The sequence below is a fragment of the Elephas maximus genome, chromosome 7, assembly GCF_024166365.1.
Source record: "Elephas maximus indicus isolate mEleMax1 chromosome 7, mEleMax1 primary haplotype, whole genome shotgun sequence".
In the NCBI taxonomy this organism is placed as follows: domain Eukaryota; kingdom Metazoa; phylum Chordata; class Mammalia; order Proboscidea; family Elephantidae; genus Elephas; species Elephas maximus.
In genome coordinates, this window is record NC_064825.1 from 103,828,895 (window position 1) to 103,853,265 (window position 24,371).

Consider the following 24,371-nt stretch of genomic DNA (forward strand, 5'->3'; position numbering starts at 1 on the left):
CTCCACTTGAATTTGGACTCGGTTGTGATGTTTTGACCAACAGAATATGGAGGAAAAGATGTTCTGACACTTCTGAGGCTCAGTCATTAAGAAGACCTGACAGTGGAAACAACCCAAGTGTCCACCAAAAGATGAATGGATACACAAAATGTGGAACATACATACAAGGGAATATTACTCAGCCATAAAGAGAATCAAAGCCCTGCTACACATTACAACATGGATAAACCTTGAAAACAGCTTGCTGAGTGAAATAAGTCAGGCACACAAGGACAAATTTTGCATGATCCCATTTATATGAAATACCTAGAAGAAGCAAATGCATAAAGACAAGTTTATTAGTGGTTACCAGGTGCTGGGAGAAGTGGAGGTACTGCAACCATAGCCTACATAAATTATAGCTAGTAGGGAAAAATTGGGAGTTGTTTCAAAATACAGGCCAAAAAAACCACTACTGTTGATTCGATTCCGACTCATAGCGACCCTATAGGACAAAGTAGAACTGCCCGATGGAGTTTCCAAGGAGCACCTGGCGGATTCGAACTCCCGGCCTCTTGGTTAACAGCCGTAGCACTTAACCACTACGCCACCAGGGTTTCCAAAATACGGGCAGTCCCGCATTATCAACTAGCTCCGTTCCTAAATCTGTCTTTAAGTTGAATTTATACTTAAGTCAGCACAGTTAGGTACGGTTTGTATCTAACATCAGTTAGTCAAATATTTGTCTTAGTATATAGCATACAGTGTACCTTTCTATGCTCATAAATATTAAAGAAACACTTCCAGATACACCAAAACATCTTTAACGTAATAATGCAGTGATAATAATGTTTTAATGCACGTCACAAAGTAGTTTCCTTTTTAAATTACCAACCATTGTATATACCTCAAATTTTTAATATAATAGGCTTTACAGGGCTTGGTTCCTAAGTACAGTCGGACATTTGTAACCTGGGGACTGCCTGTACCACAAAGTGGTGCCTTTCAAAAACAGAAATTTATTGTCTCACAGTTCTGGAGATTTGAAGTTCAAACCAGAGTATGGGCTGTGTTGATTCCTTCTGAGGCTCTGAGAGAGAGAAACTATTCCTTACTTCTGTCCTAACTTATAACAGATCCCAGCAATCCTGGGCTTTCCTTGGCTTGCAGCTGTGTTGGCCTCCATTATCACCTGGCTCTCCTTCTTCTGTCTACACCTGTCTCTGTGTCTGTTCTTCTATTTTATAAGACTCCACTCAAATGGGATTATGATCCACCCTGCTTCAGCAGACATTGTCCCAGGATCTCTTTGGCCTGATAACAAAGGCCATTTGCCTGTTCACAGGAGCCCTGTCTTCCCACTGGAAACTGGTGTGGGCTGAGTGTTTCCAGGGAGAAGCTGATTGTGATGTCCCCACGTCTGTCTGTCTGGTTTCCATATCCATACCTCGGTCCTGTCTTGAGAAGGGGGGTGCTCAGTCAGCTCTGCTCTGCTAGGGGCCTCCACACCTGCTGAGAAACCCAAGTCCCAAATCAGAATTGGTTACCTTAATTCTAACTCCAGGAATTTGAGGCCCATCACTGGGGTTCCCTGGAGAAGGGCAGGTATGCTCACCTGGTGTAGTAGATCCCGATGAAGCCAGGTGAGGAGGAAGCCAGGCCCCAACAGGGGCCAGGACCCCTCATATTTCACAGACACAGAACTGCTGGAGGAGGGTTTTCCTGGAGGAGGAAAAGGGAGGTGAGGCTCTGTCTCCTGTCCTCCAGCCCTCCCACTGACCAAACAAACCCCTGACTAGGTTGCTTGCCCTCAACACAAGCCCAGCAACTCACTATACACAGAGAGGCTCAAAGAAGTGTGCTGGGAGCCCACAGAGTTCTGAGCCAGGCAGGTGAATTCCCTTTCATTTTCAACTTGGGGCAGCTTCAGGACCCTGGGTGCTGGGAACTGGAAGGTGTTCAGGGATTTTCCTTCATAGGCTCAGCTCAGCATGGCAGGGGGATTGCCATCAGCCATGCATTCCAGAAGCAGGGACTGACCCTCCAGGACAGGTAGCAGTGTGCCATTACCCAAGGTCTTCAGAGCTGGGGAGAGAGAGAGAGGGCAGAGGCTCAGTGAGGGAACAAGCAAACCGGCCTGGAGGGAATGGGGTGAGTGGGTGGGTCTTGGAGTGAGGGTAGTGAGTGGGCGGGTCCAGGAGTGAGGGCAGTGACTAGGTGGGGTGACAGAGAGAGAGATAGAAGGGACAGGGATGATGGAGGTGAGAGGGCAGTTACTCCTTCACCTCCCACCCAAATAGAAACAGAGAACACGTGACTAATGACACTTATGCTCAGATACAGAGGACTCTGTAACCTGACCCAACAAATGCCAGTAAATTTCCACTAGTCCTTAAACTAGCCCAAGCCAGATTAGGCCTACTGTGGCATGTGCAGAAGGGCCAGCTGTGACCACTAAATGACCTCAGCAGAGGATGCAACAACAGAAGGAATCAGAAGGAAAATCATAACCCAGACCCTATTCTGAATTCAGAAGTCAGACAAGAACCACGTCACCTACTGCTTCATAGCTGCCTTCTAGAATTTTCCCTCCCCAGTACACCTGTACAGCTGCCATCTTGCTGCCCAAATCACAGGAGGGATCAGCCTCTGGAGAAGGACACCATGCTTGGTAAAGTAGAGGGTCAGTGAAAAAAAGGAAGACCTGCAAAGAGATGGATTGACACAGTGGCTGCAATAATGGGCTGAAGCGTAACAATTGTGAGGATGGCACAGGATCAGGCAGTGTTTCATTCCTTGTACATAGGGTCGCTATGAGTCAAAACCAACTCAATGGCACCTAACAACAACAACAGGAAGCGAAGTTTACAGGACTTGGTGACTCATGCAGTAGTTGTTGTTAGGTGCCAAGATGCTGTCGAGTAGATTCTTACTCATGGTAACCCCATGTCACAGAGCAGGTGCCCTGTAAGGTTTCCTAGGCTGTCATGTTTACAGGAGCAGATCACCAGGAAGAGTGAGAAAAGGAGGAACCTGGAGTAAGTCACAGAATTCTGTTAGGGTAACTGTGGGGATGGAGGTGCCATGGCCAGAGATTTGGGGCTCAGGAGAGAAAGATGGGGGAGATATCAGGGTGGAACTCAAAGTGAAGCCAGAGGAATGGATAAGCTCACCTAGGGTGAAAGCAGAGGGCGAAAGGGTGGCCCAGGGCACAGCTGGGACCACCCGTACTTGGGCTGATGGGTGGAGATTGAAACAACTTGGCCAGGGAGGGACAAGGTATAGAAGACCAAGAGAGAGGTGACATGCTAAGTGAAAGAAGCCAGACTCAAAAGGGCAAATATGATATAATTTCATTTATATTAATTGTCCAGAATAGTTAAATCTATAGAGACAGAAAGCAGATTTGTAGTTGCCCTGGCTGGGGAAGAAGGGGCTATGTGGAAAAACTGCTTGATGGGTACGCACTTTCTTTTTGGGTGATGTAAATGTTTTGAGAGGTGGTGGCTGCACAACATTGTGAATGCATTAAATACCAAGGAATTGTTCACTTTAAAACGGCTAATTTTATTTGATGAGTATTTCACCTCATTGAAAAATATTAAAGACACAGAAAGAGAGAGAGATGGAGAGAAAGGGAGACAGATGGAGAGGAGAGAGAGGCGTGGCAGTCAAATTTGGCAATGAATTTGACAATAAGGTGGTAACAGTGAGCTGGAGACTGGAGTCCCTGTGTGGCACAGTTAAGTGCTTGTTTACTAACTGAAAGGTTGGTAGTTCGAAGTCACACAGAGGCATCTCAGAAGAAATGTCTGGCAATCTGCTTCTAAAAAGGCACAGTTCTACTCTGACACACATGGGGACTAGACGGCAACTGGTTTTACTGGTTTAGTGAGCTGGACAGAGTTGTATGGGGGGAGTGGAGGAAGACAGGTCTGATTTAGGGGAAAGAGGAGAATGAGACCTGTAGGGGGCCTCTTCAGTCAGATTTAAACTTCATCTTATTTTAATTCTGATACAACTCCCCTTCCCTAAGCTGAAACAGACCCCATTCTTGGTCACATCCCAGCCCCTAAGAAAGACAGCTCATTCCTACCTCTGTAGTTTCCCAAGGAAGCGTTGATGGTCACAAACTGTGGAGCATCTGTGATAGAAAAATGTAGTAGTTTCTACTTCAGTCATTGGGTACCTTGCGGACCTTGGCTTTTTTCCCCCAAGAGGAACAGAACCTGGGAAGGGGGTGGTGCGTGGTGATCTGAGGCCCTCCCCAGCCTGGGCTATAGGTCAAAAACATCAAGGATTCCAGACTCTGGCCCCTTTGAGGCTCCGGTGCCCTCAGGGACCCAGGCATCCTGACCCAGCACTTACAGAAGACATCGAGCTGGACAGTCCTCTCTATGGACACACCTACTCCAGGTAGAGTCACGTAACAGGTGAGGTTGGTGTTGAGGTCTTGTGGCCATGGGATGAGTGTGAGCACCGAGGAACTGCGAATCTTAGAAGCCAGAAAATTGATGGCAGCTCCTGTCCAGAAGAATTTGAGGGGCTTCCCTTTCTCATAAGCCCATGGAACAGTGCAGTTCAAGTTCCCAGGGCGGCTGGACACCAGTGTCTTTGGGATGTAGATCTCAGGTTTCTGGGTCAGAGCTGAGGAAGAGAGAGAGAGGTTGCCTTCACTTATCTCCCTTAACTCCCAGGGTCCTGAATGCCTCCCCCAACCCTGGATGAGAAAATGCCCCGTTTTTCTGGGTCTTTATCCTACCTGTCACCTGCAGGAACACCTTCTTTTTGAAACTGTATTTCATGTAATCACCTCTCTCCGCTCGAAAGATGTATGCCCCCCGCCCCCCGTATGTACATTTCTGATGTTCAGGGAGCAGCCATAACTCTGGGGGTTCCCAAAGAGTTGGAATCTGTCCAGGGTCTCCTCCTGCACTGTTTGCTTGCCATTGTTTGTAGCCACCAGGACATTCTGTCCAGTAGCGGCATCAACCTTGTACCAATAGCCATAAGCTGGGTCCGAGTTAATCCAACAGTACTTGGGGTAGGAGACGGTGCAGGGCACAAGGACACACAGGCCCTCCTGCACTGTCACCGACTCCGGCATTTCAATGGTATAGTCAGGATCCTGAGACAAAGCCCCTGGAGAGAGAGAGAGACTCAGACTCAGACTGTCCAGACTCCACCCTGGACCCCACTAGCCTCTGATCCCCTTCTTCTTGTTGGGTGCTGTGGAGTCGATTTCAACTTATAGGGAGTCCATGTGACAGAGTAGAACTGCCCCATAGGGTTAATCTTTATGGGAGCAGATCGCCAGGTCTTTTCTCCCACAGAGCTCCTGGGTGGGTTTGAACCCCCAACTTTTTGGTTAGCAGATGAGTGCTTAACTGTCATGGCACCAGAGCTCCTCATAGCGACCCTATGGGACAGAGTAGAACTGCCCCATAGGGTTTTCTTGGCTGTAGTCTTTATGGGAGCAGATCATCAGGTCTTTTCTCCCACTGGGTGGTTTGAACAGCCAACCTTCCAGTTAGCAGCCAAGCACTTAACTGTTGCACTACCTGGGCTCCTTTTCTGACCCCCTTACCTTCCCACAGCTTGAACAGTAGCAGCACCAGCAGTGGCAGAAGCAACACTTGAGCCATAAGTGCCAGACACTGGCCTGGGAGAGTCTGATCTCCACGGTTCCTCGCTCTGGAAAGAATAAGTGGAAAAACAGGGTAAACCTCAACAGGAAGTTAGTGGGTGTGGACAGAATGATAAATGTGCACAGAAGTGCAACTTCAGACTTATAGCAGCCAAAGATGGGGAGGTTATTGGAGATCAGCCATTAACACTTCCCTACTCTGCAGAGAGTCCCAGGGTGGTGCAAATGGTTAACAGTCTTGAATACTGACCAAAAGGTTGGATCCAGTCCACCCAGAGTTGCCTTGGAAGAAAGGCCTGGCAATCCACTTCTGACAACTCAGCCTTTGAAAACGCTATGGAGCACAGTTCTACTCTGACACACATGGGTCACCATGAGTTAGACTCAACTCCGTGGCAAATGGTATGGCTCTGTAGAATTTAGGGAGGTCTAGAGAAAGAAAAAGATTTACCAAAAGTCATACTTGATGTGTCATTCATATTTGGAAGAGTTTATGAAAGATTGGAATTATTTCTACCTTGCGTATTCAGTAGAACTTGACAGTGACTTTTGTTTTCCCTAAGAAGTGATGCTGACTACTGAATCAATTCTTTTATAGACACAGGGCTATAGGGGGTTTTCATTTCTTTTAAGATAGCATTGATGAATTACATTTGCGCTTAATCTTCTGTTAAATCACCAATTTTTTACTTTGTTCTCTTTTTCTTTTCTTTCCAAATCTCCCAGGTCAGTTTTTAATTTTTTTTTTTTAATGTGATAAAATATATATACCATAAACTTTGCCATTCAATCATTTTTAAGTGTGCAACACAGTGACATTAATTACATTCACAATGTTGGGAAACCGTCACCACTATTTGTTTCCAAAAGAAAACATAAACTCAGTACCCGTTAAGCAATAGCTCCCCATCCCTCCTCCCCCATCCCCTGACAACCACTAATAAACTTTTGTCTCTGTGCATTTGCCTATTCTAGATATTTCATGTAAGTGAGATCATACAATATGTGTCTTTTTGTATCTGGCTTATTTCACTTAGCACTTATCATATCTGTGTCATATTGTAAAAATGGTGGTGTGGCGGCATCTGACCTCCTCTAACTTCAGGAGGGGAAGGAGAGAGAATCACCATCAAGATGAACATCAGCCCAAGGCTGATTGATTCCTATGAGGTAGAGGTCAAACATACCTCTGTCCTCCAAACTTTCTATGAATTTTGACACCACCTGTCCCTCCCACACACTTTTCTACTTCTCTGTTGAGTTGATAATTGGTTGCAATGGCCAGATAGAACTCACAGACAATACTCACAATTATGGGGCCTATTAGAGAAGTAACAGGTTACAATTCAGGATTAGGAATGACTCCAGATTCTTCAGTAAGAACAGCTTCTCAATCTTGCCTGCAGGCAGGCCTCTCCCTGGCCCTCAGCCTCTCGGCATCTCAGGCCCTCAGGCCTCTTGGGCTGGCCTGGCCTCTGCTCTGCTCTGGTAAGTGTTACAAAGCTCTTTAGTTCTGCCAATAAGTGCCCAAAGGCACCCCACTCTGCCAGCAAACCTCAGCCCAAAGGCGCTCAGCTATCTCGCTCCATGGGTCAGCACACCCACTGTAGTTGCTCTGCTCCTGGGACCAGAAAGCCTACCATGCCATCTTATGCCAGTCTCCTAGTTCTGCTGCCAAGATTTCTCCACCACTGCTTCTCGCCATCACACACCATCTCCAGTGTTACAACTCTGTCTGTCTTCTGGGTCTAGGAGGTTCTCAGCACAGGAAGCCGAGGTCCAAAGGATGCTCTACACTCCCAGCTCTTCTTCTTGGTGGTAGTGAGGTACCCATTTGCTCTGGGATTGGTTCTCTTTTAAGCCTAGCAGGATGGCAAAACTGACCAATCCCCTCATTAGGGTTCCATATACCTTGTTTATGTATTCCCACCCTGCAATAGTTTCATACACCTTATTTGCATTATTAGGAGGCTATCCAATCCCCTTGGTGGGCCACAAGCACCTTTTTTGCATAGCCTCATGCAATTATTACAAAACCAAGAATGGCTGTAAGTGCCGTATTAAGTAATTTACTGCACTGCATGTATCAGAACTTGATTTCTTTTTATGGCTGTATAATCTGTATGTATATATATATATATTTATAATATTTTATTTTATTTCTCCATTCAGCTGTTAATGGGCACTTGGTTTGTTTCCATCTTTTTGCTATTGTGAATAACGCTGCAATGAACATTGGTATACAGGTATCTCTTTGCATTCCTGCTTTCAAGTCATTTGAGTATACACCTAGGAATGAAATTGTTGGATCCTATGGTAACTCTATGTTCAACTTTTTGAGGAACCATCAAATTGTTTTCTACAGTGGCTGCACCATTTTACATTCCTATCAGCAATCTATGAAGGTTTCGATTTCTTCACAGCCTCACCAACACTTGTTATCTCCCATTTTTCTGATTATAATCCCTGGTCACTTTTTATAGGTTGCTATTTTTTCTATTTTCAAGTTTTTTCTCTTTTCCCTTTAAATATAGTTACCGTAGTTTACAATTTTTTTCTGATCATTTCAACAATGAAAATCTTTGTAGATCAGTTCCTATTATTTGGTTTTGTTGCTTCTAGTTTGTGGTGTCTAATTTCCTTCTATGCTAGGTTCTCTTTGTACATGAGTCATTATTATTAAAATATCACTCATGTACATACTTTTGGAAACCCTGGTGGTATAGTGGTTAAGAGCTACTGATGCTAGCCAAGAGGTCAGCAGCTCTAATCCGTCAGGCCTTCCTTGGAAACCCTATGGGGCAGTTCTACCCTGTCCTTTAGGATTGCCATGAGTCAGAATCAATTCGACGGCAATGGGATATTCTCCTTTTTTTTTTAGACAAAGGGAACTTCTCCAGAAAGGTTGTAAAGTTTCTTCTTCTTTCTACAGTCCTAAGGTAAGGTGGTTACACAGGAGCCCTGGTGGTACCATGGCTAAATGCTCAGCTGCTAACTAAAAGGCTAGCAGTTCAAACCTACCCAGTGGGTCCATGGAAGAAAGGACCTGGAGATCTGCTCCCATAAATATTACAGCCCAGAAAAACCTATGGGGCATTTCTACTCTGTCACATGGACTCGCTATGAGTCAAAATCAACTCGACAGTACCTAACAAATTCTGTAACAAATTTGGGGATTTGAGAACTCCCCAAATCTAGAGTAATTGGGGGAATTCAAAAATTGGAAGCAAGAAATATAGTAAGAGTTGGTAGAAAGGTGATTGGAGCAGGACAGTGGAGCTGACAAAGGACTCCGAGTTCAGGAATAAGACTGAAGCCAGAGTGTGGGTGACTATGCTGTCCAGAATAAAATGGCCCTCTGGCTTCATATTTCTTGGGGGACACATGTAATTATCTACATCCATATAAGAAGCCCTGGTGGTGAAGTGGTTAATTGCTTGGCTGCTAACTGAAAAGTCAGCAGTTCCAGCTGCTCCTACGAAGAGAGATGTGGCAATCTGATTCCATAAAGATTACAGCCTTGGAAACCCTATAGGGCAGTTCTACTCTGAGAAAAGATAAGAAAAATAGTTGCTTTGCTATAGTTATCAGAAATTGGGTGGATTCCAATTCTTAAAAGAGCAGTAAACAAGTTCTCTCTATTGTAGGGAAATTTTAAGAAATCACAATGAGACACAACTGAAATGGCCTGGAAAAATGTTTCCAACAGTAACCAGAGACTTAAGGTTATATCCATATCGATGAATTGGTCAGTTGAGCAGGGACTTTGTGATTTCCAAAGCCAGTTGATAAAATCTTTAAGGGCTAAAATTAGATTGGGAAAAATACAAGAAATAGTAAAAGTTGAATAAAAACTTAGAATGTTTCAACAGACTTGCCACTACCATTATGTTTTATGGTATACAGAATTAAAATAATTTCCAAGACCTTTTAGGTAACTTACTGATACTAAATTGAGTTAATAGATATTTGTCATAATTTAAGCTTATATACTTTTGCTTTTTATTCACAAAAGAAAATATATATATAAATATACATATATATAAAACCCTTTCCCGTTGAGTCGATTCTGACTCATAGCGACCCTATAGAACAGAGTAGAACTGCCCCATAGAATTTCCAAGGAACACCTGGTGGATTTGAACCACCGACCTTTTAGTTAGCCGCTGTAGCACTTAACCACTATGTCACCAGGGTTTCCATAGATATATATATCTATGTCTGCAAATGAATGAGTTCATTTTTACCATTTTAAAGGGATATGCAACAAAGACCACATTTAAGAGGTTTATTAAAAATAAATTTACTTGATAATGGTCAAAAGTTTTATCTGTCTGACTGAAATTGATGGTTTGATTTATGAGAGAGTTTTAGAAGCTTCAATGTTAAATAACATATAAAACAAAGAATTAGGTTTCTCACTGTTAAAACAACAAAATTTTCTTTGATTTCTGAGTTGAAAGATTAATGTATTTGTCTAATCTAAAACAAAGTTCTGGCCTCTCTTTAGAATAAGATTCCTGAGTCGAAAATTAAGCCACAAGGCTTTTGGAAAAAAAAAAAAAGTTAAGCTTTTTACCTTTAAGATCTTTGGTTAAATAAACTATTGTTTCATGGCAACTTATAATAAACTCCTGACAGCTTTGAAACATCATGAAAAGCCACAAAAATATTTTTTATAAAGGACAAGTGCTAAAAAGTTTTATTTAACATGTTCTAAATTATATGGAATGTGTTGTCAAAATCAAGAGAAGTGCCCGATTCTCTTTGGGTTAAAATTTATATGTTAACATTTTCTCTTATGTTTTTGCCTAATATTAGACAACAAATATGTAATAGTATGTCATAATTTTGTTATTATTTCTTTATTGTTAACTTGGTCACAACCTTATTTTATTTTTTGAATCTAGCATCATCAAAGCCAAAGGTTTGATTGGGGAAAACACATCATTTGCCTATGAATTTTTTTTTTTTTTACTATTCAGGTATTTAGAGGCTTGATAATCTTGGTATATTCTTGGTGTAGCCTGTCTAAATGATATTTGGTCTCAAGATATCTAAAGTTCTTTAAAAATATGGTTAATGGTTATATTTAGAAATATTTTTGCCTAAAGTTTTTTTTAACTGATTTTATTTGGCCTTTACTTTGTGCTTGGAGTTAATTTCTATCAGGTCTTTGACTACTAAGAGTATCATTTTTGTAAATTAATCGTGGCCATATTAAGTTTTGTCATCTGTAGATACTTTTTACTTTGCTGATTTTCTGAAAACGGTTGACCAGAATATTTCAATAAAAGAGATGGACTATATTGTTCTTATGAAAGGACTGTGACTGGACTGAATCCAGGTTTCCAGAACCCTTATGCAGAAGCTGATGAGTTCACAAACTGCTGTTGATCCAGAATCAAGTGGAACAGAAATTAACTACATAAGACTGAGTAAACTAAAGGATACTATGGGTTTTATGTGGGAATATTGCTGATATCTTAAGGTCCTACTTTCTGGATATAGGAATCATTTTCTTTTCTCCTAAATTATCTAACTAATGGGTTTAGATATTGTAACTCTTAAATTAGAAGTTCCTGTTGATAAACTTCACAAAGTTGTAAATATCATAACTAGAGAAGCATCTGAAGTTTGAGCTGATTTTACAAAATAGAACAGCATTAGATTTCCTATTAGTTCTCTCAAGAGGCAGCTTGTGCCTTAATAGATAAATGCTGCTGTGTTTATATTAATACACAAGCTGAGGTTTTGCAGAATGTAGCTGCTGCTGAGGCACATAAAAGCCATTACCGATGCTGCTTATGCATAAACAAACACCCCCCGAGATTTGTTTCCGTGGTTCAAAGACCATAGGGTCATTGTTTCATTGGTTATTTCAGACAATTGGCCTAATATTATTGTTAGTGTTTCTATTCTACCTCCTAGCTCACTGTATGGTACCTGGCATTTTAAAAACCAGATGGTGCCCAATTACCATTTTTTGAGATTTTTGGTCAAAGATTCTATAGCAAGATCATGATCCAAAGAAGGGAACCATGAGAGCGTTGTATGTAATTCTCCTGGAATGCAGTTTTCTGGCTCTCATGGAGGTTGGGGCAACCCACCAAGGCCATCGCCTTTGGTGTCCTTTTGAACCTTGAGCTTTGAGGAAAAAAAAAAACCAAAAAACTGGTTCCTGAAGCTTTGAGTCAAACAATGGTCCAGATAAACTAGTAAGATTCTTTTGCTCTAGGCTTTGTGCCTTTTTTTTTTTTTTAATTTAGTAAAATCTGTCTGTTTTAAGAAACTAACTTCAAAGTGAGAATTATGTTTAGGGTAAATCAGTAATCGGTTTAACTAGTCTTCAAGACAACGTCGTCTGAATGCCTGTCTAATGTTTGTAATCAAACTGTCACCCTCCTACTATGCAGAAAATTATGTATCTTAAAGAAACCACGTTCTCAGAAGAGATCAACCTCAATGGCTCAGACTCCATTTTGTCTTAGGTTCCACTTTTGCTTCTGAGAAAGCGACCCATGACTGTTAATAGACAAACCAAGGAGAGGCAGCTTGCCCTTAGAAAAACACTTAGCATATTTTAAACAGATTGAAACAGACAAGAGATCGAGCTGGCTGAACTAAATAGCCTCTGACTCAGTATTCTTGGAATCTAAACCTAAGTGCATATAACTTTTGCTGCTGGCACCCAAGAATTACTTGTGATTAGCAAACTAGTTACTTAGACAAGATAAGAGGCTATATTTCAAGGCCTTGTGTGCTTGACCAGCTATAAATTACTGATAATCTTCCTGAGATGTTTTTCAAGGCCCCATCAGGTGCAGACAATGAGCAGTAAAGATCAATGTGACCTATGAATGACCTTCCACATGAGACTAACATGAGCAGAGACCCCTCGCCAGGACTTGAACCAAGGCCCAGAGGCAACATGCAGGTACAACATCCCAGAATAAGCCCTCTTTGATATCCCGGCAGCCTTTGCGACAGACTCCATCTTAGTTCCAGCAACCTCTGCGAGGAAATCTATCTTGAATTCTAGCTGTATGTGCATTTCATTTTCATAATCCCTCTCCTTCTCCTGGATATCTCCACCCATCTAATGAATAAAGATAATGCCCTTTTCCCACCTAAGAACTTTATAAACCCTAGGAAATCCTTTGTTTGAAGAGAGACTGGAGGCTAGCTTAGGCGGAAACACCTCTCCACCTCTCCCTCACGAACCTTTGCTTTCTTTCTGTCACTAATAAACCTTTGTTTGTGTGGAACCTCTGAGCCTATCCTCGTCATTCTTAGTCAGAAGAAGGTAAGAACCTAGGCAGGGCTTAGTTCTGAGCTGGGAAACCTTGCCCTGCAACAAAACTTGGCGAGCCAGCCAGGAGGGATTTTTTCCCTCACTCCTGGGTCTGGGGGCAGATTAGAAGACCTGCTAAGCCCTGATGGACGGACAAGCAGCTGCCAGCGCTCCATTTGACCTGTGTCTCTCCCTTCAATGAGTAGATCTCCGTGCGTGCTCCTCTCATCCCAGTTTCCACGGGAACAAAGGACATCTCTCTGTCTTGCATCCTGAGACCTGGTAATTGAGACTTGGTGTCTATTTACAGTTTGTTTATGGTGACGGCGTTGGCCCCAAGATCTGTGAAACTTGGAAAATCACGTGTGCTTAATAGATACTCTTCCCAGATTGAGTTTTAAAGCCTCCCTCCCGGACTCACGCAATCTGGGAGTCTCACAAGTTGAGTGATTCCCCTCGATTGAAGCTTGGCATCTGCAGTGAGGGGGTGTAAGACCTGTGAGACCTGGTGTAATAAAGATCTGAGAGATCTGGTGTAGTCTGAAGACCTGGTAATTGGCTTTTTCATTCTTCTTTATTTCACTTTCCTCTCCATTTTATTTTCCTTTTCATTAAGTGCTGGCTGGTGGGTGATAGCCCTGGCATTTTGCCCAGTTAGTGCAGGCATTTTTCCTGCCTGTCTCCCCACTTATGGGAGCCCAAGTTGTGATTAGTTTTGTAGTGTTTTGATTCTTAATTGTTACCCAGTTCAGTCTCATTGCATTTGTGATCACAAGGAGGGACTCTTGGTGACTCTAGAGTTTGGGCAGATGTATGAGTGTGTGGTGGCTGTCGTTTTTGTGTGTCTGGATGTTGTCTGTCTCTGGTTCAGCAACCCTAGTTCTGGGGAGTGAATGTAGACATCTCTATCTGTTTAGACGAGGAGATTGAAGGACCCGCATCTGGTATTGGGGATAGGAGGTACCCAGAGGGTTGAAGTGGAGATTCAGATATTCCTAGTAGTGTGTTGGACCTCAGTAAGATCATCCTCATTCCCTCTTTCCCTTTCTGGCTTTTCTGGCCCAAGCGCTCTCTGTCAGTCTGTTCATCTTATGTGTGACCGGTGCTGTCTGGGAGGTTGAGACTGCAAGATTTTCTCCGTCACCTCTGTCTGTGTCTTATGTGTCACTTATGTGTGATGCATAGAAATTAATTGGTGAAAAGAAATTCAGGCTGAATTAGAACGTATTTATAGAGACTCCTGAGAATTTATTGATTGGGCTGGTGAAAGAGATGCACAGGGAGAGCAGATTTTCAGTCTAGACTGGGACTTGAGTCAAAATACAGAAAACACTCCAGGCAGAGTGTTAAGATTTTAAAAAAGAGGTTCTCTCCCAGAGCTGAGAAAACTCTCAGCTGCAGCACAAGAGACAAATAAATTCCTATGGATTAAAAGAAAAAGCTGGTGGTATCAACTACCCATAAAAATAAAAAGCTTGGTTCTTGGGAACAGTTAATTGGACAGAATGAGAAATCAGGAAAACATACCAGGAGATTCACGCTTAGGGTGCATTCTTAAACACTGACAATTCTTTTCTTATGATCAATTAAAGAAAAAGAAAGCTTCAGAAAAAGAAGGAAGTCTAGAGTGAAAAAATCTCTTGGCTAAATAGACTGGCCTGCCAAGTTTACTTTAACTGAGATAAGGAAAAAGATTTACAGACCAAAAATGTCAAGCAGCCTTTCTAACTGCTGTCTTGCAGGCTAAAGGCCATCCCCCAAGAAATCAAAGAAAAGGAGAGAGACCGAGGCCACAGGAGCAGAGAAAGCACCGTGCCCCTTTGGAAAGAGACCAGTGCACATGGTGTAAAGAAAAAAAAAAAATTTAGTCTTATAATAAAAGTAACAGTTCCAGAACAGTAAAAGGGAAAGATATTAGTTATCTTTTACCTTTCAAAAATGTCTGCCTGACTAAAGAACTTTCATTAGAATAAAAAACCAAGCCACATGGCTTTAGGGAAAAATAAAAACTAAGTTTTTTATTTTAAGATCTTTGGTTAAATAAGTAAAGTATTGTTTCTTGGTAACTTATGATAAACTCCTGACAGGTTTGAAAGCCACGGGAAGCCCCTTATCACCCGCACCTACCTGCGTCTTAACTGGTCCCAATCCCTTGCCCTGTCCACCCCCTTCTTCGATGTGGTTGGGATCAGGCAACAAGCTGTACCCTACTCTGCCCTCAGCCCAGAAAACTGGCATGTACCCCCTTAGGGAAGTAGCTAACAGGACTGGGGGCACAACCCGAGTTAATGTGCCATTTTCAGTCTCAGGCTTAAGCCAGGGCAAAGAAAAGTTAGGGAGTGTGTCAGAAGACCCTGAGAAGTTTAAGCATGAGTTCATGAAACTCAGCTTGAATTTTAATTTGACCTGGGGAGTTGTGATGGTCATTTTAACTTGCTGTTGTATCATGGATGAAAAGACTAGGATCCTGACTAATGCTAGAGAACAGGCTGATGAGGTTAACTGCCCAAAACCAACATATGTTATTTTCAGACCAGGAGGAGAAGCAGTCCCTGACACAGAGCCAAACCGGGATTACAATGGGGATGGTAGGGAAAGGGTCAGACATTTAGTTGAATGTGTTACAGGTGGGATTCAGAAGTGTGTAGCCAAGCCTGTTAATTATGATAGGGTGAAAGAAATTACTCAGACAGCAGAGGAGAACCCAGTGGTCTTTCTCACCAGGCTAACTGAGGCTTTTAGGAATATGCTAACACTGACATTGAGAGCCTGAAATGAAAGACTTTGCTAGCCATGCATTTTATTATCCAATCTGCAGCAGATATTAGAAGGAAGTTACAAAAGATAGAGGTAGGACCCCAGGCTCCATTCTCTGGACTGGTTGAGGAATTCTTTAAGATCTTCAATAACAGAGATCTGGCAGCAGAAGATAAAATGAAGAAAAAGTCCCAGTTGTTGGCAGTAGCACTTCAAGGCCCACCTCAAGGTAACCCTACAGGATCTCAAAGACCAAGACTTACACGAGAATTTCCTCATCGGCCGGTGAGTATTGAGCCAGACCAGCGTAGGTACTGTAAAAAGAGATGCCATTGGAAGGCAGAGTGTCCTGAGTGCCCTAGAACAGGGCACCCAGCTGACTTTCCCTGGAGGCCAGCCCAGGTGGCCCACTGTGCCTGATGTCCCTCTCCTTGGAGGAGAAAGAGCGGTCCTATTGATGAGGCCTAGAGGTCTGCTTAGCTCCCGGCCAGAAGACCATCACTGTTTCTGCTGCGGAGCCTTAGGTTACTCTCAACGTGGGAGGTAAGGAGACTGAATTTTTACTAGACACAGGAACTGCCTTCTCTATTCTGACCCAAAATCCAGGCCCACTCTATGGTCTTGCCTGCACGGTCATTGGGGTTGACAGAAAGCCTAAGGTAAGGAATTTTACTTTCCCCCTTTCCTGTGAAGAGGGCCAGAGAACTCTATCCCACTCTTTCTTGTATGTCCCTGACAGTCCTGTTCCCTTGTTAGGGAGGGATTTATTAACTAAGCTGGGTGTAACAATATATTTAGAAAAAGGGCAACTCACTGTAGCTGTAGACAAAAGCCAGAGCTTGGGGCTACTCCTTGAGCTGACTGAAGGAAAGACTCCTGAGTTTGAGAACCCACCTCCCAAAGAGATATTAGAACAGGTAAATCCAGAAGTGTGGGACACCACAACTCCAGGTCTGGCTAAAAAACACCCCCTGTGTTAATCAAACTGAAGCCCAACACACCCTATCCTTGGAGGAGACAATATCCTATGGATTTGGAAGCCCAAAAGGGAATAAAGCCAGTATTAGAGGATTACTTAAAACATGGATTAATCCAACTCTGCCAGTTCCCTTGCAATACCCCCGTTCTCCCAGTAAAGAAACCAGTCAGAAGTTATAGATTTGTACAGGATTTAAGAGCAGTAAATGAGGCAGTAATTCCCATTCACCCCATAGTCCTAAATCCATATACCCTCCTCACCCAGGTACTAGGAGAAGCCTAGAACTTTTCGGTGCTGGACTTAAAGGATGTATTTTTTTGTATACCCCTGTGTAGTACATGGCAATATCTTTTTGCCTTTGAGTGGCGGGACTCCAACACTCAGGAGACCACCGAATATATCTGGACTTGCTTACCTCAAGGTTTTAGAGACTATCCTCACTTATTTGGAAATGCCCTGACAGGAGAATTGAGGGAATTACATATATGGACGATATATTAATAGCCAGTCCAACTGAGGAAAGTTAAGACAAGGATACCATATTAGTGTTACACTTCTTGGGAGAATGGAGCTACCGTGTGTCCCCAAAAAAGGCCCAAATCTCTAAAAAACTGGTATAGTACCTAGGTTTTATACTGACCCCAGTGAAACAGATGCTGGCTCTGGAGCAAAAGAAGGTTATCACTGCCCTACTGGCACCTACCACCAGGAAGCAGTTTAGGGGCTTCCTAGGGATGGCTGGATTTTGCTGAATCTGGGTCCCTAATTTCGGCCTTATAGCAAGGCCTCTGTATGAGGCCCTTAAAGGGGAAGAAAGAGCTCCCTTATATTGGACCCCGGAACATCAGCAGGCTTTTGATAAACTAAGGATGGAATTGGGGAAAGCACCAACTTTAGGGCTCCCATATTCAAGAAAGCCCTTTAAACTATCTGTATATGAGAAACAAGGGGTGGATTTAGGGGTCCTCACTCAGGAAATTCGTTCTACAACGAGGCTAGTAGCTTACTTTTCAAAACAGCTTGACCCTGTGGTTCAAGGCTGGCCAGGGTGCCTCTAAGCAGTTGCAGCTAGGGCCCTATTCATAAAAGCAGCAGCCAAGTTGTCCTTGGGACAACCCACTGAGGTATTAACTCCTGGCTGAGAACGAAAAGGAGAAAAGGGCCAAAAGTGAATATACCCAACAAGACCCAGGTGGGTGGCTAGTCAATGATAAAGGAATTCTCTATGCTCCTGAGTCTAGACTATGGAAGATTGTTAAGAGCTTTCATTCTGCCACCCACTATGGAAGGGATGCATCAGCGAACTTGCTGAGTAAGTGCCTTTATGGGAAAAACTTATATAAGGTGATTAAAGAAGTGGAGCTCAATTGTGAAACCTGCCAAAGGAACAATCTCAGTTGTACGTGATACCCCCTACACTTGTAAAACCAGTCCAACACAGAGGAGTCTCCTTCCCAGGAGAATATTGGCCAGTGGACTTTACTGTCATGCCTCCATGCCAAGGGTATAACTATCTACTAGTTTATGTTGATACTTTTACAGGCTGGATAGAAGCTTTCCCTGTTAGGAACAATAAGGCTACCGAAGAGGATGGAGATTTTCCTGAAGAGCTCCCAAACTACACCTATGAACAAGTAGAGGACCTGAAGTTCCTGTTTCAATGGAGAAAAGACACCTCCCAGCAGTAGATAAGTATCTACATAGATGAGGAGCAAGAGCGGAAATCTAACCGTTGGTTCTGGGTAGTTGCCATACTGGGGATAAGCCTAATAGTTCTCTCATGGTACATGAATCTTTGCATACTGCCTAAGGGTTGGAATCATTTCAGCTGATCTTCAGCAGTAGTAGATAAGTTGGGAAACCATGACGTACTTTTTACTACTCCTCCTCCTCTTTCATAAGACCTGGGGACGATGGGAGAATTCACTGATTTCGCTTGTCTGAAAGCATAATACGTGGAAATGACATGAGTAACTGTTGGATTTGCCATCAGAGGCCAACAGGGGGTTCTGGGCTCAATCCTTTGTTGTCAGCAGTTCCTGTTTATCCTCCTTGGTATCAGTAAGTTACCTTCCCTTTTTCTAATCCAGAGGGGAAGAAGATAACCACCTTACAAGTCATACCCAGCCCAGTTGAGGTCAATCAATTTGGTGAAACTCCTTGTCTAGAGCCAACCAACCTAATCTGGCGAAGCAATATTCAGCCAGCTACCAGGGGCTTTAGGCGCTTCCCCATCTGTCCCCCAATTGTATCAAAACTTGAATATTTTAAAAACTTTACCAGTTAAGAGATCTTTTATAAAAATCAAAACACCCAGTATGAGATCAACAGGACATTCGATTCTAACTTCACCATAGGGCCCTGTGAGGCTCCAGGGAAACCTTTCAAATGATGAATACTGGCTCTCAAACAGGCTATGAGACATTTTGCCCCATCAATAATTCTTTGAAAATAAACTATGCCACTTGGGGTGTTTGGCAAATTAATGACCCTGATCGTACTTGTAATCGGAATCAAAAGAGCTAAGGTTGTGAGTCTTGGAAGACGTGGGTAAGGTCCATCCAAGCTCCTGCCTGGAACAGGAATGGGGCCTGGGGGCCTCTGAAAGGCCCTTGGTCATACCCAGGTGTGAATGGTCCTTAACTGGTCACTTCGAGGCATGGACCTTAAAAAAAAAAAAAATCCCTCTCTCAGCACACAAAAAAAATACTTTTTGGAAAAACTCGTCTCAGCTTCTGTGTCTTCCTACTGGGCTGTGGTTTTTGCGCAGAGACTTCTTTAGAGGAACATGGGCCATCTCGTGCCTCAGTTCAACCCAGGTCAGTGGTCACTGCTCTATAAGGGGGTGACTCCCCTAGATGAACAAATTCAAGTCTTTTCTGATTTACAATCCTGTGTTCCAAAAGGAACTGATGTATCCTTGACCAGGAAGAAAAGAGAGTCTCTTACCCTTATTGCTTTAGGAATCACTGCTTTAGTGGTTGCCTTAGGGGGTCTAACGGCAGGAGTCATTTACAATGTGCAACAGTGCAGAATGTGTCCTCTGTTGTTAAAGGACTCTGGACAAGGACTATGTGTCCTTCGAAAGTCTCTAGGCTCCCTTGCCAACATGGTTATTTATGGATCATCAAATGGCATTAGACCACATGTTAGCTGAACAAGGAGAAGTTTGTGCTGTTGCCAACACATCCTGCTGCTTTTATGTCAATACTTCACAAGAAGTAGAACTTAGAGCTACCTGACTATTAAAAAAAACCCAAACCCAGTGCCGTCGAGTCGATTCCGACTCATAGCGACCCTACAGGACAGGGTAGAACTGCCCCATATAGCTTTCAAGGAGCGCCTGGTGGATTTGAACTGCTGACCCTTTGATTAGCAGCCATAGCACTTAACCACTACGCCATCAGAGTTTCCACCTGACTATTAGAGAGAGCAAAATGGTTAAAAGACACTAGGTAAAGATAGGCTTTCTCCATATAGGACCACATTAAAGGGTATTTGCCTTCTATGACCTGGTTTTTGCCTCTATTGGGACCCGCAGTGGCCATTCTCTTCCTACTTCTATTTGGTCTCTGCCTGTTTAAGCTTTTGGTAAAGTTTGTGTCCTGTAGCTTGCAGCAATTTCAAGTTAAATTAACAATGCTGCAAGATTTCCAACTCATATCTGAAAGTGAGGCCACTAGTCCTTACAAAACTTTAGACCAGATAGCGAGACATTTCTACTCTGGTACGCAGGTCAAAGACCCTGTGTCAGCCTGAAGAAGCTATACAAGAATAGACCACCACCCATGCTCCTTGTAAAGATTTATGAGTATGAAATCTCTCGGGGGGGAGTGAGACAGGCGAGAGATTGGGCTGGCCGAGTTAAATAGCCTCTGACTCAGTATTCTTGGAACGTAAACCTAAGTGCAGACTACCATATAACTTTTGCTACTGGCACCCGAGAACTACTCGTGATTAACAAACTAGGTGCTTAGACAAGATGAGGGGCTATAAATAATAGATAATCCTCCAGAGTTGTTTTTCAAGGCCCCACCAGGTACAGACAATGCATACTAAAGCTCAACGTGGCCTATGAATGGCCTTCCACATGAGACAAACATGAGCAGGAACCCCTCACCAGGACTCAAACCAAGGTCCAGAGGCATCACACATGCACAACATCCCAGCATAAGTCCTGTGTGACATATAGATTCCTCAGATCCAGGAGTATGAGGGCTTTGGTAGGGTGGGTGGGGGAGGATATCAGGGGTTCCAGGGTTATAAACCGTTAAGTGCCAAAAGTTTGGCAGTTTGAATCCACCCAGCTGTGCTGTGGAAGAAAGGCCTGGTGATCTACTATGGTGCAATGAATTACTTAACATGGCCCTTCTAGCCATAGTCTTTGTGACTCACACACAATGATTGAGTAGGACTATGCAAATTAAGTATATGGAACCCTAATGAAGGAACTGGTCGGTTTCACCATCCCACTAGGCTTAAAATGAGCCATCCCAGAGGTGGAAAGGGAGGATCTCACCACCACCAAGAAAGAAGAGCCAGGAGTTGAGTGTGTCCTTTGGACCTGGGATCCTTGCATTGAGAAGCTCCTGGAACCAGACCAGGAGAGAGCTGTAACACTGAAGACTGTGAGAAGTGGCAGCAGAGAACTGGTGACAGCAGAATCTGGAAACCAGCAGGAAACTGGCAGGAGATGGCTTGAGGGGTTTCCTGCTCCACACAGAAAGAAAGCTGAGTACCTTCGGGCAGCAGGCTTGCTGGTGGACTAGGGTGCCTCTGGGCACTTGGTAGAGCTAGTTTTGCTGACCCACGGAGCTAAAGCTGAGTGCCTTTGGGCAGAGGCTTACTGACTAGGTGAAGTAGGTGAAGTGGAGTGCCTCAGGGCACATATTCGCAGAGCTAAAAGAGCTTTGTAACACTTTCCCAATCAAAGCAAAGGCCAAAGGCTAGAGAGAAGCATGCCTGCAGGTGCAGCTGAGAAGAGACTGTCCTGATGGAAGAACTGCATCCTGAGTGTTCCTGAACTTGAATTGTAACCTGTCACTTCCCTGATAAACCCCATAATCATGAATACAGCCTGTGAGTTCTGTGTGGCCATAGCAACAAATAATCTAACTCAACAAAGAAGCAGAAAGTGCCAAAGGAGGAACAGCTGGTGTTAGAATTGGTAAAGATGGTGGAGAAAGGAGGCATGACTGACCTCCGCATCTTAAGAATCAGCCGTGGGCTGTTCTTGATTCTCTTTCCTCCTTGTGAAGTTAGAGGAGGTCAGACGCCTCTCCCATGCCATTTTTACATCTATTTCAGAAAATTTATAAGCACTGAAAACCCTGTGGAGCACAGTTCTACTCTGGCACACATAGGGTCAACATGAGTTGGAATCAACTCAACGGCAGCTGGTTTGGTTTGGGTTTTTTTTTGTGTGTGTGTGTGCGTGTGTGTGGAGGGAATACATTTCCTGGCCTTTGCTACCTGCTAGAGGATTCCTGCACTCGGCTGCTAACCGGAAGATCTGCGGTTTGAATCCACCAACTGCTCCACAGGAGAAGACGTAGTGGTCTGCCTCCGTAAAGATTTACAGCCTTGGAAATCCTATGTGGCAGTTCTACTCTATCCTGTCGGGTTGCTATAATGAGTTGGAATCAACTTGATGGCAATGTTTTCGTTTTTGCTGTGAGAGGGCTCCTGTATTCCTTGGCCCACAGCCCCTCCCTCCCTCTTATGACAGTTGTGATTACATTACATAATCCAGGATGATCTTCCCATCTCAAGATCTTTAATCACACATGCAAAGCCCCTACTGCCATTTAAGGAAATATATTCACAGGTTCCAGAGATTAGGATGTGGATATCTTTGGGGGCCATTTTCAGCCCACCAAGGGTGTCAAGACCCTTGTAGAAATCAGAATATATGGGCCAAAAGAAGCCAGGCTTGGGGTGATCTGTCCTCAGGAATGGTTGTGCTTTGGCTGAAGAAATGTGTATCTGGACTTGGAGGCAGGATGTGGGGAGAAGGCACAAAGTGGCGGTTTAGAGTGCTGGGTATTCCTGGCTGGTTGGTCCCTGGGGAATCTGTGGCTTCAGATCTGTTTTTCAGTCTCTCTGCTCCAGATGTTGGATGTTATGGGTTGGTATGTTCAAGTCCTAACCCCTGTTACCTGTGAATGTCACCATATTTGGAAACAGCATCTTCAAAGATGTAATTAGTTATGCTTGCATGAGGTCATACTGAAGTCCAGACATTCCAGCACCATGTTCTGCGGCCCTGCACTTTATAGTCTTGAGATATCTGAGACTCTGGTCCCTTCTGTCTTGAGAAACTTTGAGCCTCTGTGTTGTGGGGATCTGGGTTCTGAGGCCTCTGAATCTCCACGGTCTGGTTTCCGGCCCTGGGAGGTCCAGGTTCCTGGATCTCAGATATCTGAGTCTTTGAGCCCTTCTGTCCCAGAGGTTTGAGTCTCTGAGGGCCTCCAGAGCCCTTGGTCGTGGGTGGGTGAGTATCTCCAGATCTCTGGCTCTTGAAAGGTCTGTAGTGCCTTGGTTCTCTTGACTCCTTAGATTTCAAGGGTCTGAGTTTAGACCCCTTGGTCTCAGACCCCTTGGGCTCCAGGGGAGGGACTGGGGGGAAAGGGGTGGTGGTACGAGTCTGAGTCTATCCACACTCCGATCCAGGGGATCTGCGTCTCCAGGGTTGCCAGGCCCCTGGGTCACTGGAACTCTGGGACTCCATGACCTTGGCCCTAGAAGCTTCTGGGTCTCCAGGGTCTGAGCTTTTAAATCCCATAGTCTCAGAAGCAAGAATCTCTAGGGTCTTCTGGTCTGCTCAAGACCTCTCTCACCTACCACCCATTCTGGTGCTCCATCTTCTGCTGCATGGAGTGGACGCTCACTGCCGGACGCCTGCGCAGTAGACCTCAATGGTACTCACTAGCCAGAAGCAAGCGCTTGCTTGCAGAGACTCTTAACCGCGCACTCTCATTATTACTACCCTCTCCGGTGCAGGTTGCGCCGTGGGTTCATTTGGAACACCTCCTCAAGAAACCTTGGCCCTGCGCATGCGCCAGTTACCCAGTCACATTCGCCACTGATCCCCGCAACGCCACCTTAAAGGGGGGGAGTCGTAGGCTCTATAACCCCTTAAAAAAAAAAAAAAGACCGTAGTGGTCTACAAAATCATAAAATCCGGATCCAACCATTTCATCTGTCAATCATTCTGCATGGTGACAGCACGCTGCCAAAACAATAATCATCTTGGCCGAGACAGGCGGTCATGGACATGCGCAGAAAGAAAACAGGGAAGTAAGGCCTCTATTAGTGCATTTTGGGAGTTGTAGGCAGAGTGTGGACGGGTCCCTCTCAATAACATGTCTGCAGTATGTGAGACAAGACTCGCCACCCCCGCTTCTAAGGAGTACTCTGGCTGTACTTCTTCCAAGACAGATTTGTTAATTCTCTGGCAGTCTACGGTAGATTCAATATTCTTTGCCAACACCATAACTCAATGCTATCAACTCTTCTTCGGTCTTCCTCATTCATTCTGCAGTCCCTGGAGAAGAACAGCTTGGTAACCCAGAGGGTCAGCAAAAAAGAGGAGAGACCCTCAAGGAGATGGATTGACACAGTGGCTGGGTGCAACAATAGGCTCAAGCATAGCAGTGATTGTGAGGATGGCGCAGGACCAGAAAATGTTTCATTCTTCATTCTGATGTACATAG

At 44.1% G+C, this 24,371-nt stretch overlaps 1 protein-coding gene across 2 annotated transcripts; it reads right to left on the bottom strand.

Moving 5' to 3' along the window:
- Window positions 1-747: 747 nt before the first annotated feature.
- On the bottom strand, window positions 748-5,664 carry LOC126079847 (sialic acid-binding Ig-like lectin 6). 2 transcript variants are annotated; one of them, XM_049891211.1, is made up of 6 exons: window positions 5,567-5,664; window positions 4,348-4,626; window positions 4,076-4,123; window positions 1,813-2,064; window positions 1,595-1,701; window positions 748-1,488 (listed from the first exon to the last, which is right to left on the bottom strand). In XM_049891211.1, exons 1-4 carry the CDS (start codon window positions 5,622-5,624, stop codon window positions 1,961-1,963), a joined length of 489 nt encoding a protein of 162 aa, XP_049747168.1. In that variant the 5' UTR covers window positions 5,625-5,664; the 3' UTR covers window positions 748-1,488; window positions 1,595-1,701; window positions 1,813-1,960. The 2 variants fall into 2 exon arrangements, with proteins under 2 accessions (XP_049747168.1, XP_049747169.1); XM_049891212.1 differs by having other exon boundaries at window positions 748-1,491.
- Window positions 5,665-24,371: the final 18,707 nt, after the last annotated feature.